Source organism: Fundulus heteroclitus, chromosome 1, assembly GCF_011125445.2.
Source record: "Fundulus heteroclitus isolate FHET01 chromosome 1, MU-UCD_Fhet_4.1, whole genome shotgun sequence".
NCBI classification, from domain to species: domain Eukaryota; kingdom Metazoa; phylum Chordata; class Actinopteri; order Cyprinodontiformes; family Fundulidae; genus Fundulus; species Fundulus heteroclitus.
Genome location: NC_046361.1, coordinates 11,255,047 through 11,271,141, shown reverse-complemented (window position 1 = coordinate 11,271,141; position 16,095 = coordinate 11,255,047). Strand labels below are relative to the sequence as shown.

The 16,095-nt window shown below is 39.0% G+C and overlaps 1 protein-coding gene across 1 annotated transcript in view; it reads left to right on the top strand.

Annotated features, from left to right (window-relative positions):
* Positions 1-16,095, top strand: part of nphp4 (nephronophthisis 4) — a 293,994-nt gene that overhangs the window by 242,036 nt on the left and 35,863 nt on the right. Inside the window, exons 18-19 of the mRNA XM_036133980.1 lie at positions 10,441-10,575; positions 14,673-14,863. Coding sequence (XP_035989873.1) covers positions 10,441-10,575; positions 14,673-14,863 — 326 coding nt within the window. The remainder of the gene's footprint in view (positions 1-10,440; positions 10,576-14,672; positions 14,864-16,095) is intronic.

The window sequence follows — 16,095 nt, the reverse complement described above, 5'->3', positions numbered from 1 at the left end:
GAGAGAGAGAGAGAGAGAGAGAGAGAGAGAGAGTTCTGTCAAGAAGAAGAAAAAAAGAAAACAGACCCGGCATCATATTTAGTAAAAATCTATGAAGGGGAGGAAAAAGCAGGAGCAGCGACTCAAATATAGTTTCTTACATATGATAATAAATTCCAACTTGCAAATTTAGGCTGTAGAGCCTTGGTGTGATTAAAAAGCATCTTCCCGATTAAGGATTCAGTGTATGATGTTTTCTGACTGCACTTAACAAGGAATGCAGAAAAAGAACTGCACTAGCTTAAAATTCGTGCATAAAATGGCATCCTCTGCTGTGTCCCCCACCTCCATCCTCCAACACTGCTGGTAAGTTAACTAAAATACTGATGGTGTTTCCTCTTACACATTTTTACTGTTGTCCAAAAAAAGATGTCACAGGGACTTGGCCATCTTTTCCTAACCAGTCTTTTAGACATTATATGGTTGCAAAAGTTGCTATCGTACTGATTTGGTCTTTGTATTTCTTCAATCTGCTATAAAAGCAACAACATGGAAACAATTTCACTTAAATCAGACTTGAAATAAATATTTTAATTTAAAAAAGGAAAGCTCAGTAGGGGAGCAGAGGAAATCAAATGCTTCATCTGTTGTACCGATGAAATTAACACAGTGCAAACATTAACTTTTTCCCCCCCAATTACTGTTGGAGCCATTATGGCCAAAAAAGAAAGATGTTTTAATACTATGCACATTCAATTACATGATGAGCTTAATTTTCCTCTAAGCTATTATAATTCTCAAACCAACACGGTCCTGACTACATACTGATTTCTAATTTCCTGTTTTTGAGTCCTGCATGCTATCAGACATGTTTTAACTTAATCTCTTTAGGAATTTATCAGCAGCAAGCTGAACTGGAAAAAGAATAACAGGTTCTTATGTCTGTGTGTGAAAAACTGCACATCTTTTAAATCACGATAAGGTGGACTCAGCTAATTAATAATATGGAAATAATATAAACTGCCAGGTCCATTCAATCACAATACAATGGCATCTTTTATATATAAAGGACAAAAAAGTAGTTCCACTGAATAATAGCGGCTTGGTTTTGTTGAAACATCGGATGTCTTTAGCAAAAGAGACACTGCACACAATTGTATGAGCAGACACAGCATGTTTAAACTATAACAACTGCCGGCTTGTCTTGTAAAACTAATTATTAAATCTGCCAAACAGATTTTTATCCACAAAACCGCAATGCACTAAATAAAGAATGAGACAAAGCAGCAGACATATTTAATAAGAATGTTTGATCAGCAGATTTGCATTTGGTCAAAGAAAAAATATTCTGATGCATAAACAGCTTCAGTGGTAGAGACTGAATAATTTTGAGTAATCTTTTAATCCATGATTTCATTGTGATTTAAAAGGCAGGAGCTTTTAGAAAGACACTGTTCACTCAGTAGAAGCTCAGTAAAAGTGAAAAGATTAATCTTTAATTTGTTTCTGGACACATTTCCATGTCCAAAACCTTCTCTGGGAACCAGGGTAGGTTTTTTTTTTGGTTTCATTACCTACCCCCCCCCCCCCCCCCCCCCCCAAATAAACACACAACCACAAACCCTCCATTGCAGATCCCTGTGTGCTTTCACACCATACACCTTAATCTGCCTCAGATTCTGGAGTTCTGGGTGGGGTGTATGGGGGGTGCGCTGGCACCAGCCACCTTCCGGAGGGGCAGCGGGCGGCGCCGGGTGCCCCCATTTTTGGCCCTTCCAGTTTTAAATGCACTTGAGAACAACAAGTTTGAGGTCTGGAGGAGGAGCAGGCCACCTAGTTGTGATCTGGGCTGGGGATGGGTGTTGGGTCCCGGGGCTCAGCTGGGTCTACGGTTGGCACTTCTGCTCTCACCTGGAATATAGGGTAGGAAGTATAGAGGTTAGGGTGTGGGGGAGGCAGCCGGGTTTGTGGGGTTGTGGGCTCTGGTTGGCGGCTCCGTTCAGTTCATGTTGGCATAGCTGTCTGTCAGCGGAGCCCTCGGGCTCGTTGCTGTGGCTCCCAGGGGCTTCGCCGTTCAAGCTGTCGGGGGGGGGTTCAAGGGGCTCTCCTCTGCTCTTCCCTGGGATGGGGGAGGCAGCTTTCCCTGTATTGATCCCTCTTGGGCCCCTTTGCTCTGAGGGTCCTTTCGGGCATCTGGGGTTCTGGTTCCCTTGATCCCCTGGGTCATTTTATACATTTCATACATCATATTAAATATTACTAACTATTCTTCAGTGATGTTATCAAAGTGTTGCTTGTTTGTACCTGTAAAATTTTAGCAGTTGGTTTTACTGTTCTTTTTATATATCTCTCTGCAAGTGTAGAAGCAGACTCAGAGGATGTTATATTGCTCTTATCCTCTCCCCCTTTTTATCACATTTTCTCCCTTTTAGAATTTTGTCTCATCTTTTTCTCTTCTTTTTTTTTCTCTTCTGCCTTCCTGTTTTTGTGTCCATTGAGCGCTATTTAGTCACAGATAAAATCTAATACAGCTTCTTGCATATATAAATCAAGCGTAGCGCTATGGCGAAAGCAGTAATGCTCCACTTTGAAATTAAATCTGTTGGGCTGTCTTTGGCATCAAGACATCAATTCTTAATGGTACACTGCCAGACAGGACACGTTAAAAAAAGTGTCAGGACATGACTACTAGTTGCGCTGTCTTTAGTCGGTACATGTTAAGCATACACTCATGGGGAAACTTCATAATATGTTCAAGCTTGACCTTTGTGTTTGAGGTACAATAGAGCACTAGAGAGGATTTGAGTCTGAATAGGACTACTAGTGGTGCTATGAGCAGAACAGCTACGATTTTAGGTTGTATAAATAGTGAGTAACGTAGGTATGTCCTGTTATGATTGCTAATTATTCTTATTCCGTGACCTCACGCTTTCCCCATCCTTGACTGCATTTTCAACAAGATAAATAAAAAGTAAATGACAACTAATATGCATAGAAAATGGCAGGTGAATATTTTAGAAGTTCTTGTCCACTGCATTAGAGTTGAAAAGACACGTATATGTGCTGATATATGTAAACAGAAATCACTTTTTCAGGTCCCATTCCCAATGTTTGGAAGACGAAGAGTATGACCACATCATTCTGTTTAAGATGTGAAAGTTCATGTTCCCACATTTTCTTTGCCATTTTTGGTATGCATGTGAACGGTTGTTTACGTGCAAGAAAGCTCATTCAGAAGTCACCAACAAGGTTCACACAGAGCATCATTGGCTTAGGGAAAAAGGTTGATAGCTCCCATGGATTTATGACGAGGACTTTTATTGTTTATTATAAATGCTGGTACAAACATGTTTAATTACAAACAGGTTTATAGGTTTTATGGTAAACTCAGGCCATTGCTCTTTTGGTTGAGAACGGTTTGTAAAAAGTAATTTAATGTACTGTCAGGAAAAAAGTCTATGTTTTTTTTTTTAGACTATTTGTTTGAATATCTTATTGCTGACTCAGTTATAGCTATGTTCTTTCTTTCAAAGTTCAACTTTCTCCACGACAGCAAAGACACAGAATGTGCACAAGGACACACAAGCAGAAAGTGCATATCGGCTTTAACGCAGTAGAAATGGCCGATTAGAACCTTGTGCAGACCTGACAGTGCTCCTCGTCTGCAGCGCCCTGATAAGCTCTGAAGAAACTGACTTTTGTAGCTGGAGAGAGTAGAAGATTTTGCCCAATTCTGTCACAATTGGGACAAAATATCAGTGAAATTTACGTGACAGTTAGTTTGGTTGTAGATGACATAAAAAGCCCACGTGAAGTATTTCTCCATCATTAAAAAGGCTCGCTGCTGGCACAATTATGCCTGACTATATCAGACTTGCCTTTAGCCTTGAGGTGAGGCTGAATCTGCTTATTCTGAAAGGTCAGTGGCCTGGAACGGGGAGGCAGTAGAAATCGAATACTCTAGGCTACTTTGAAACCCCCATGGCACTTGCTCTCATTTGTTGTGGAGACCGGCAAATCAGTGGTTCGTTATGGCCTTAACCTCGAGAACTGCTAGCAGGGCAAATAGGGCGGGCAGGTGGGGCTGTTGTCATTCTGCAGAACGAGACAGTTGAGACATTTGATAGACTTCTAGTCCCTGAGTCTTTTTTTCACTAATTATTCTTAACACAGATTTTGCTGCGCTGCAGATGATGTGTAAGATTCTCTATTGGAGTATTAGTTTAACTTTCAATGCTGAATATTATCTGACTAGTCATCGTGATGCAGTGGATGTGGATGGATTGAATGACAGAGAGCAAGACATCCATGCCAACCTTGGTGAGCACTGAATGTATGTGTTCTCTGATGAGTCTAATGATACTTGCAGTGACAGCCAATTAATTCGGGTCATATTTGAGTTCCTCGTCATTGCATCGCTTTCGCCGCTCACATATAACACCATCTCATCACATCTATGATGGTTTATTGTTTAATTCTATTCACTGTCAAGCATATCTGCGCAGAAGAAGTAACGGGCGGAAGGATCTATAAAAAGGCGCTGGGAATAAAATCTTCTGCTTTGCTATTGATTGGATATGCTCGCTACACTGTACAGCAGAAGTAATATGTTCACAGTAATATTTGGGGAAATGTAACCCAGGCAAATACACTCGGCTGAGTGGTGTGGCCAGTGTGGGGTGATGGATGATGAGGAGAATGCTTTGGGATGGCAGACACCTCTCCCATTAATCTGCAGAACAGCGCTGTCTGTCCCTGTTTGCATAGCAACACCGACTCCCCATAACTCATTTAGCTGCTGCCTATTATCCGTTTGTTGACGAAAGAGTTCTCCTCTGAAAGATTTGGAGGGTGCTTTTGGCTTCCCCTCTGAAACTACTGCAAGTTATCCGATGTGTCAGTTCTGGACAGCAGAGGCTGTTAATTGCTGCTCTCGCTATATTTAATGCGAAAAGTGCAACCTGAACAAGGAGCTGAAAAGCTCTTCAGAAAATGCTAAATTTGTTTCAGTTAAGCGCCTCATTTGGGTATGTTGTAATTTAGAGCTTGCAAGCTGCTAACAGTAATAAAAGAATTGTGTAAAAACTGAGTTTAATTCATACTGATTTCAACGTAGTTTTACTTCCGTTTTCTGAAAGCGGTTGTAGATTAGATCTAATTTATTTCAAATAGTGCTGTTGGGCTTAAAAGTAGCTGAGTCTTTGCAATCATCATTCGTTTTGTTAAAACTCGGAATTTACTTTTCAGTTGGTAAGCTTTAAAAGGTACGCTTGTTAAGCAGAATCCTGCAGTTGCTGCAGATTTGTCACCTAAACATTAATGATGTGAATCTGTACTTCCATCACATCCCAGATGTGCTCTGTTGGGTTTAGATCTGATGACCATGATGGCCATTGGGATACAGTGTTCTTTCTTATGGTCCTGTCCCAGAAGCCATTTTGAGATCATTTCAACTTTATCCCACTGGAAATACCCATCAGAAGGTGGATAATACACATGGGTTTATAAAGAGGTGGACCTGGACAGCAACTGTACTCTGCCTGTGGGGGTAAAACAATGCTTGCCTGGTACGAAAGGGGGCCACAGTGTGCCAAGGAAACATCCCTGACACTATAACCATAACTACACCTAAGTCTGAACCCCCGATAAAAGGCAGATTCTGACCCTACCATCTGATTGTAGCAACTGATATCAGGACCTGAGCAAGCCAATTTTGGCTATCCAGTTTGAATTGTAGCCTTGATTTCCCGTTGTCTGCTGACAGGAGGGGTGCCCAGTGTGGCCTTCAACTATTATTGCCCACATGCTTCAAGATTCCACATGTCAAGTGATCAGAGATGGTATCCCATATAGCTTGGTCAGAACAAAGGATTATTCGAGCTGCTGTTGGTGTTGTATCATTTCGAAACAGTCTGCCTATTCCTCTCTGACCTCTGAGATCATCAAGGCGTACACACAACTGCTGTTCACTTGATATTTTCTCTTTTTCATACCAGCCCGTCTGACACCAACACCCATGCCACGTTTGTTTAAATCTCTGTTCTTTCACATTACGTTCGAGTTTGAGCGAGCTGTTTTCGTCACCTTTAGATATTTTCAGATGTCACTGGATTGCTATCATATCACTATTCGATTTGCTATTTGTGTTATCCCGCAAGTGAACAGGTATGCCTAATAACGTGGTCAGTGAGTATATAGGATCTGTTTTATTTTGGCATCAGTAGCAATAATTGTCTTTTTTGGCTTTATAATAAAAGCAATTAGATCATGTTTAGCTTTTCTTTGTTGTTTGTGTGTAAGTACAAGGAAGCTGGTATTTTTGCTCAGGGTTGTCACACTATGAGGTACCGTCTTAAACCGCTGGTACCTTTTAAAAAGAGGAGAAAATTATAATTTTGTTTTAAAAGACACATTGGTATCATGTTGAAAAGTTCCTATCCAAGACAATTATGCAAACAACATCTGTAATAGGTCGACTAATATTATGAACAATGTATGGAGGAGACTATAATCGACACAGAAAGTTCCCCTAAATATCTGCTCAGGAATCAGATTAGAAAATCCAGGCAGGCGGGTGTTGGTGACATTTAACAGCTTTGTGTTCGACAGTCTTACTGCATCTCTGACACCCGAGACTAGCCATCAATCATCATGATTCATCATACTGCCAGCTCCGTGTCCAAAACTGTTGACAGTTTCAAGCTCCATATGACCACTGCAAAGTTTGGGCTTTTTTAGCAAGTTATTTGCCTAAATCTCTTTTTTATATAATATAAATATGTAACTCACAAACCAGGCCACATTTTTTACTCTTATACTGGCCTATGTAAAAAAAAAATTACCTTGTTTTTCTACTGAAAGTACAGCTGTTGACGTGAAGATAATAACTTTGTGGATAATTGTGCCGCTATCATTAAGTCATGACTCTGATGGAGACATATGAATGCAATTTGTGATCAAACATCAAAAGACAAATTTATCTTAAATGTAACTGTTAGGCTTCTGTATTGTTATATTCACTCAGCAACACGAATCACTAAACTTACTGGGAAATCTAGAGCAACACATTCTTGTCAAACTAAACTACCTGAGATCAAACTGAGATAAGATCTATTTGTGGAGCCCCTGCTGGTGTCCTCAGGCAGATTCCAATGTTTTTTTTTTCTCTCCAAAGAATCAGCAGGATTTCTTTTTGATTTAAACACTAATGAAACAATTACAATGAGCATGGTAGAAAAACGAATGCCTTTGATAATGGCTTCTTCTAAATATTTTATAGAGTACACAGTAAATTGTTCCAAAAAATTATGCAGAATTCTTGCTGTATCTTATTTAATTTTTTTCAGTTTTACTTACAGGCATAGTTGCTGCCTTTGAGAGTTCTCTTATTGGTTCTCAGCTTCTGTTTTCAGGTGTTCTGCTGCTCATCCTCACAGGTTGTTCTTTTATGAAGCCTCCACAGGCTCTTAGCAGGAGATTAGAAAACAACATTAGCCAGGCCTTTATTTTATTTTCTTTAGTCACATAGTCAGAAGAGGAGCATTAGGTGTTTGTTAGCATTATCGTTTGAGATACATATATATTCTGAGTTGTTCTTATTCTACTTCATCTGCTTTGTTGATAATGTTTGTATATCCCATTATTACACCTGAGATTTTTATTCTCTCACCTGCACACTGACATCGCAGACCCGTCTGTAATCTAAAATGTCGGATACATTTACACTTGTACATGGTTATTATTTTAAAAATATCCATTTTACTACACTTTCTATTTCCAGTCCGCTGTTAAAGTCTGGATCAGCCGGTAAGAATAGTCGTCAGACAATCAGAGAAGCTGTGCTTACAAGTGCAGTAATTGTGTAACGGTGTGCAGTTTGTGCTTGTGTTCAGTTACTGTTAAAATGTTCAACTACAACTGCTACAAAAACTATTAACCTGACATCTGTACCAAGAAAAATACTTGGTGGCATTTTTTATTCTGCATGTGAAAAACAAGGCATAACATTATTTTAATAAGAAGATAAAAGCAAGACAATCAAAAACAGTTAAACAACTCAAACAAGTTCCTCATAATGTGCTTACTTATACAATAATACAATAACACAATATTGAAGTAATCAAAACCAAACAGTCTGAACAAATTGAGACAATAATGCGGTAGTGCATTGAGCAGAGTCCAAAGGATGCACAAGTAAATTATTATTCCATTATTATTAGTGTGCAAATATTGGATGAGTGTAGTACAGGTGCACATACACATACAAACATACATGCCCACAGTCTGATGAGTGTAGAGAATGCAGGAATAAATGAGTATTGTATGCGGTGTTATGTTTATGAGGTATACAGTAAATAGAATATGACAATATGAACAGTACGAACAGCACAGTGCAGTTGTTGAACAAGTTCTTGGAAACCAGGTTTCCCAACATTGTCAACAGGTGTCTGATCCAGGTGCTTGATCTAATATGGATGACCAAAGCCTGCTCAGGATTAGTCAATTACCCCTTGTTGTCTTCCAGGATCCATGTCTCCATTAGACTGAGAGCTTGGCTTCAGGGAAGATAACTGTCCATTTGTTTATGCATGCCACACATCCTTGGGTTTGTTGCCCCGGCAACTGTCTTTCACAGCCACAGCCTCTGTTATCTCATAATCCATAGTTTGCCATGTTTCTGATCGACTTTTGTCCCCCACCCCCTCCTTAAAAAAAAAGGTTGTTAGATCAATACTGGTTACAAATGTTGTTTTTATATTCATTTTTAATATTTTATTATCATTCATTGTCTACACCTGCTTATCCGTGCAAAGTTGTGGGGGGTCATTGAGCAAGAGGCTATGTGACATCACCTTTTATTTTTGGTAAATTATTTATACAATTATGGAGATAAATGGTCATAAAACTCATTTTTGGGGCAGTTAACTTCTATAATATGAGACATATTATAACAGTTGATCAAACCGAAATAGTTCTTGGTGACTTTTTGTATGGTAGATATTATTTATTGGAGTGGTGTAAAAACATTTTCATGCTGTTTGCTAGATTTAGAATCTAGACTTAGAGTTTACATCAAAGTCAAAGCAGGTACAAAAGCAGCCGGGTGAGAATTAACATGATGGGTATGGAACACCTCGTGGTGAATGGTACCATGTCACACCTGGGAAGCTTGTATCCAAAGCAGCTGAAACTGATCAGCACCCAGTGGTATAGTAAAGATTATCACAGGATCACGGTGCACAAAGGATCATTCATGATAGACTTTAAATACAAATTAAATTTATGTGTTTCTTTAGTTTTCCTATTTGTTAATTCTTTGTAAAACCTTTTCTGTTTTATCATCATTGTCATGTTGTTACTGTTAAATGTTAGAAGTCGTTGATGCAACATTCATTTGAAAACACAAAACCTTCACCAATACTTTTGTGTCTGTGTGTTTTTTGTTTGTATAGTTAGCATATAATTTATTTCATTTAGTAAATGTTTTGCTAATTTATCTAGCAAAGTTACAGAATGCTCAGTTATTCCCATTTTATGTAATTTGACATCTCAGATTTACTGGAGGAGCAAATATTAATGAAACAATATAGTTGAAAATGTTCTTCTGTCTATCAGGACAGTCCCTTTAGGAGTAAAATATATTATTACCATATTAAAAAATATATTAGTGAGGGGAACTAGCTAGTATTTTAATGGAAATATCAAAACGTTATTTTCAATCTTAAGGACTAAATTATCTTTTTTGCTAAATGTAATTCCAGTAGAGCATCTTATTCACTGCTGAATTACATGCTTATTCTGAAAAATGTCTATGCATTTCTATGACTATTGCAAACATTTGTCTTTGAGATTTTTAAAAAGCTCAAAAAATATTTGAAATTGCTGCACTTGCAGAGGATTATAAAGTAGACAGCACTGGCACTTTTTTAATGTGTCTTTTTAGCCTTTCTTTTGCCAACTTTATGTGCACTCTGACCACACTCAAACCTGTACAATTAACCTCAAACTCTATGCTTCATCCATAGGGGGTTTGAAGCTATTGACTATTCTTAAAACTCTGGCCATTACTGCTGGTTTTCTGTCCTTAAAAATATGCTTTTTGATCCCCATACTTCATACAGACCTGCCTAATTATGTAGAACAAGTTCTAAATGTGAGTTTTCCTTTAAGTAAGATTAACTTTCAAACCATGAAACAGCTCTGTCACACTAAATTAATTTCTAAGCCGTGATAATTAATTGTTAAGCAGTGATACAGAGTTATAACTAAAAAAAAATGACCGTTAATGGTGCAGAAATCTCTTTGATTTTCCTCCGGTTTAGGCAAAGGTGGTCTGACACGCTCTCGAAGACAAACAAATTGTGTCTGTGTTAGCTGTAATGTCATAGTCTATTCATCAGAGTTTGATGGGTTGTATCACATACATAAAGTGATTACTTTGCCTCTGTTTGCTTCCTGCAGGATGTCCAATTGACCCCAGCAGGAAGAGAGATGCGGACGGGTTATCGTCTCATTCTCACATCATCACGCCTCGCGAAGTCAGCGGTGGCTTTAAAGGAGGAAGCCTGTCACCCAGAAACATCCTCCGACTCAATGGTCAGCATATCCTGCTGAATATGTTTCAACACACAGACAACCTTGTTTCCAGAAAACTTTGTTTCTATCTTACGTCGCTCCCAAATATACAGTAGACGGAGTCTAACAGCTGTTTGTGAAACCTTCTCATCCTGTGGTGACACTCTCTGGTGCAGTTCTCTAAGAGTGAAAGTTGAAGAGTTTTATTTTTATCACCCTGTGATGAGGCAGACTGAACTCTTCCAGCGTAGTGGCCAGCATCTAAGAAGTCTAAGTTACTAATGAGAAGTTTCTATGAATTGTAATTACCTTAACCAAGTAAAGTATCAACTCAAACATTTCCCGTTGCATTTATTTTGAAGGGTCGTTAAGGGTACCAGTAAATGTGTCACCTGTGTTTGTTTAATAAGCTATTTCGTACATGGTTTTTATTTAAAATGTCAAATTATCGGATGGATTTTGCTCAACTTTCAGTGCGAAAGGCTGCTGATGCAATAACAGGTGCGTTTGTCCAACTCTGAATCTGATCATTTCACGTTGCAGCTTCCACCCTCAGCTGTCAGTGTGTGTCTGAGCCCGTGCTTGAGTGGAGCCTCAGCCACAGAGGAATTAGTGTGTTTTATTTGGGCGTTGACCGTGCTGCTGCCGCCTTGATCAGCTCAGCCAGATACATTTCACATTCTTTCTGTTGGCTGCACCACCGAACCACTCAATTTTCAGGCTAATTGAGCTTGCAGAGGCATCTCTAGTGGTTAGCTACAATCCTGTTTGTGTTTTTTGACTGTGTGTGTGTGTGTGTGTGTGTGTGTGTGTGTGTGTGTGTGTGTGTGTGTGTGTGTGTGTGCAAGCATGGCCTTAGTAACGGCACACAGGCACACAGAGGGGGAAACCAATTTTTCCCTCAATTAAGCGAGCCATCATCAGTCAACTGGTTTACTTTTGGTAAATTTGCCTCGAATTTTAACTATTTCTGAAACACACTCACACTCAGAGTCGGAGGTATCGCATAAGACATATAAAACAAGCGTGTAATTGCTTAGTGTGATACAAAATGCATCTGACAGGTATAGAATTGCAGACTGGCCTGCAGAAAGGATGTCATTTCACAAATATTTATGCTTTTGTCGCCGTGACCGGAGCACTGATGAACCGTTCTACATTTAAAAGCTCAATGCAGCTCAGACTCTGTGTATAAAACATATTTTCTGATTGTTTCAGGGGCAGGTTCATGTCACAATCACTTTACACACTGTTGCAATCAGTTACTCACACCTCTTGTTGCTATGCAAACACAGGCTTGTCAGTGTTTGCTCTGTTTCTTACATGTCTTCCCCGCCGTAGCCTACCCCACTTATTGTCTCTTTTACATTCTCTCCTTCCTTCACCTCGCCTTGGTGTGCCAGTTAAGCAAACAGTGTACCTAATTACTTTCACTGGAGTCCGGTCACAACAGTAAGACAGAGTGAGCACACACCACTGTTGGGTGAGGTGTGTGTGTGTGTGTGTGTGTGTGTGTGTGTGTGTGTGTGTGTGTGTGTGTCACTCTCCTGCCCCAGTTCTTCCTGCTTGTGGCTGTGAAGGATAGCCAGACACTATCAGGTTAGCCCACTGGCTCCCAGCCTGATACTGCTCTGATAATGAGACTTGGAAAAATGTCTAAGGATAAGGAGTCATACAAGGAGGGGGAACAGAAAAGAATAGCACACATCAAAGCGTTTCTTTGGGAGCACACAACCTAGAAATATACTTCACAGGGAAAGTTTTATAATACCCCAAATTGAATCAGGATAGATCAAGTCTATAACAATGTCAGCAGTAATTGTTTATTAGCTTTGAGGAAGCTTTCATTTTTTTTATACCCACTGTGTTGGGTGTGGGTCTTGAGTACACCCTGGACATGTTGCCAGTCCATTACTTGGCGAACACAAACATATTGTTGAAACTTGTAAGGGCAACTATTACTAAAAAATGGGAAGAGCATGTTTTTAAGGGGAGGGAGGAAGTTGGGATACTCTGAGAAGTCCCAACAGGTGCCGAAATAGTAGATGGAAACTTCACAGGAACAGGCTGGTACCAGCTCGATATAAAAAAAAAAAAAAAAAAATGCTGCTTAAAGGAAGAGCTTAATGCGTTTAAAGTGAGTATCAGTCCGGTTACAGCAGTTAATGTCTTACTGCAATAGATCCTGCAAGTGCAAAAAAAAAACAAAAAAAAACGGTGTCATTGCGAGGCAAATTTGGCCATACTTTGCCACAACGTGGATGCCTTTTTTTTATATAAACTGATGTTTAAACTGTGAAGGTGATCATACAGATCTTTTAATTTCTGCTTCAGTATAGGTAAATGTTGTCGCTCTGATATGTGCATTCATCCGAGCTCAGTTGATCCACCAGTGCTGTTACAAGTGTCACTTTTCCATCTATGTTCAGTCCATGTTTCAACCGTGAGGGTTTAACTTCACAACAGTAATATCATCATCAACACGGGAAACCGTTACTGCAGAGGACACTGACTGGCACACAAGGACACTTTATTTATATAGTGACTTTCAAGATATAAAAGTACTTCACAAGACGCAGCAATACATAACAAACAAGATTGGTTCATAAAAAGCAGATTTAGAAATATATGTTTTAGAGTAGCTTTTAAACGAGGCCACTGAGTCCACCGATCTCGAGTATAAAGGAAGAGAGTTCGAGAGTCTAGAGACCGCTGAACAGAACGCTCCGTCTCCTCTAGCGTTCATCTTAGTAAACCGGCTTACTTGTGACACCTCGTTAAAAAGAAAGTCAAGAGCAGAAATGAATCCAGCCAGGTAGCCATTTTTCTAGGTTTAGTATTTAAACATTTGGAGTGAATATACATACAATATTTTATACTTTGGTGGGAGGATTCTGTCAATTTCAATGTTGAAATTTATGTGTTTTGGACATTAAATGTGTATTATCCCTTAAAGATGCTAACAAGAAAAATCAACAATAGAATATTACAACTTTATATTATGATAGCCAAATCTCTTTCTGTAGAAAAATTACCAGCATATTCGATTTTCTCTGACAGTTCTTTTCAAATTAGCTGTGAAAGTTGTTCCTTTCAAATTAACAATCAAAGAGCCTTTCCTTATGCCAGTTTCTACCATACCAGCTGATCTAAACTTCTAGCCTTTTGGGAAACTCTTGAACCTTAGACTTAATACTTATAATCAGCTTGTTCAAATTCTTCCACTTTGCATTTTCTACGGTGCTATATTTTACAAGTTTGCTTCAAAATTGCCTGAAAGTAGAGACCTGACAAAAAGTTCAAAGACAGCAGAATGCGAGCAAACATCTTCACTTCATCAGTTATTTGTGATGCAGCAGAAAGGCTGTAAAACACACTGAGCAGAAATGCGGCAAGTATGCGGCATAAAAAATAGAAAGAAAAACACTCCAAATGCAGAAAACACAAACAAATGGAGAAGCTTTAAAAAGTTTGTTCTACAAGTTGTACAAAACAAAACAGAACTGGGTTAATGCACAAGAGATGTTCTGAGAGAGCTGTAGAAAACTGATGAGTGTGCGGGGAATTAGTAAAGGTCTAATGTCTGGTGTACAGCAAACACAGGAGGTAATGTTCCTGAAGAGCCTAAATAAAAGCCCACTTTACATCTTTTTTTCCCCCATCACCTCCCCCTTAAACCATTTACTGATGCACCAAGTACCTTTTTTCTTCCTTCTCTGTGCTGCTCGTTTCTGGTTTTTGATTTATGACTACTTTCACTGAGTCTAGGTTAATTTTCCCCATTGCTAAAATGTAGAATATCACATTGCTGCAAGCTTAGGAATTGCTGGGGGGAAAAAAAACGCTTTTTAGAGAAACACACGGAAGTTTTAGCTTTGTTTAAAATAATTTCAAATATTTTGCATAATTCTGTGACTAGTGCTAGACTAGTACTAGATATTAAACAAACTACGTAATCATGAAGGTGAAAGGAATAATCTGAGACAAATAAAAGATTTTTTTTTTAACATGAAAATTGAGAGATTTTTTTAGAGCATATGGTCAAAGTGGAAGAGAGACCAAATTCCATGTTTTCCCAGTCAATGAATTCATCAATGCTACCTGTTTTTATTTGGCAGCGAGGAACATTGTGCCAGAACACAGGCTGGATGGAGATCGGATGCTGTTGTACAGAAACCGGATCAGAGCTCACAACATCACCCCCGAAGTGCAAAACCCAAACACCGACAATGGGCGGCGGAAGCTGGACTGCATGGCTGCTGTGCATCGACTGGAGGCTAAAGAAAACACAAAAGCAGCCGATGTCACGGTAATGTCAGACTTTACACATAATCTACCGGTAAGGTGCTTCTGTGTAAAGCTGAGCAACAGCAAAACTGACACGACATTGCTTTTACCCAGTGTATTGTGGCACGTAGTAAGCATGGAAGAACACAGTGTTGATAGTCACAGGCAGACAAATGGCTGTTATCAGAAGCTTCCGAGCTTTGAGGGATAAAAGCATCACTTGTTTACGTACTAGAAACCAAGTTTCATCTTTACTTTGAATAAAGTATTTATGATGAACTTTAAAAGAAAGCTTTCCATTAATCCCAGGTACTTGTAACTGGTGAGTAGCTTCAGACATTTTGGCAGTTTTAATTAAACGGTATTTTACCTGAGGAAACAGATGAATAAAAAAAACATGTGTACATAAGGGAAGCAATGCAGCAGTTGTGGTTAGGTCTAGTTTTGGTTGTAGATTTTAGATGTATCTGTAAAATTCAATCTGACTTCCATTTTCTGATTATCTTTTGTTTTGGCAAACTCCAGTGTCAGGGAAGATAACAGTAAATGTGGCAAAAATGTATAAAAGTGTCTTTGGGACCTCTTCAGCCCAAGTCAGTTTATTGGCGCTGATCGTGTACATCAATTAATTATTCCTGAAGCGTATAAACCCTCCAGACCACTAAGGTCTTCTGGCTCCAGCCTTCTCTGCATACCTAGAACCAGAACTAAACACGGAGAAGCAGCATTTAGTTCCTATGCTTCACTTATCTGGAACAAACTTCCAGAAAACTGTAAAAGTGCAGAAAGCCTGAGTTCCTTTAAATCGAGATTAAAAACACATTTGTTTAGAATTGCCTTTGAATGTTCAAGTTAAAATGTTTTACTGTTTTCAAATGTTCTTTTTTGTTTCTATACTATCCCTACTTGCTTTTATTCTGTTTTATTTTCCTATATTTTAATCATGTAAAGCACTTTGCATTGTCTCTGTACTGAATTGTGCTATATAAATAAATTTGCCTTGCCTTGCCTTGCCTTGCCTTGAAGGAAGAACCTATTGTGTAGCATGTAGGTTAGAAAAATAAATAAATCAGTGAGCAATTGGTTGCCGGCTATTTAGTTTTGCCACAAGGTGTCCTGGCTCTTACCAAGCAAGTGTGTATATTTAAGATCTTTGAGCATTTAAAACCAGCTTTAATTGCTCCCTGACAGATCTGCACTGCATCAAAGGTGGACTGCAGATATTCAAATGCCTGTACGATTGAGTTTGAACAG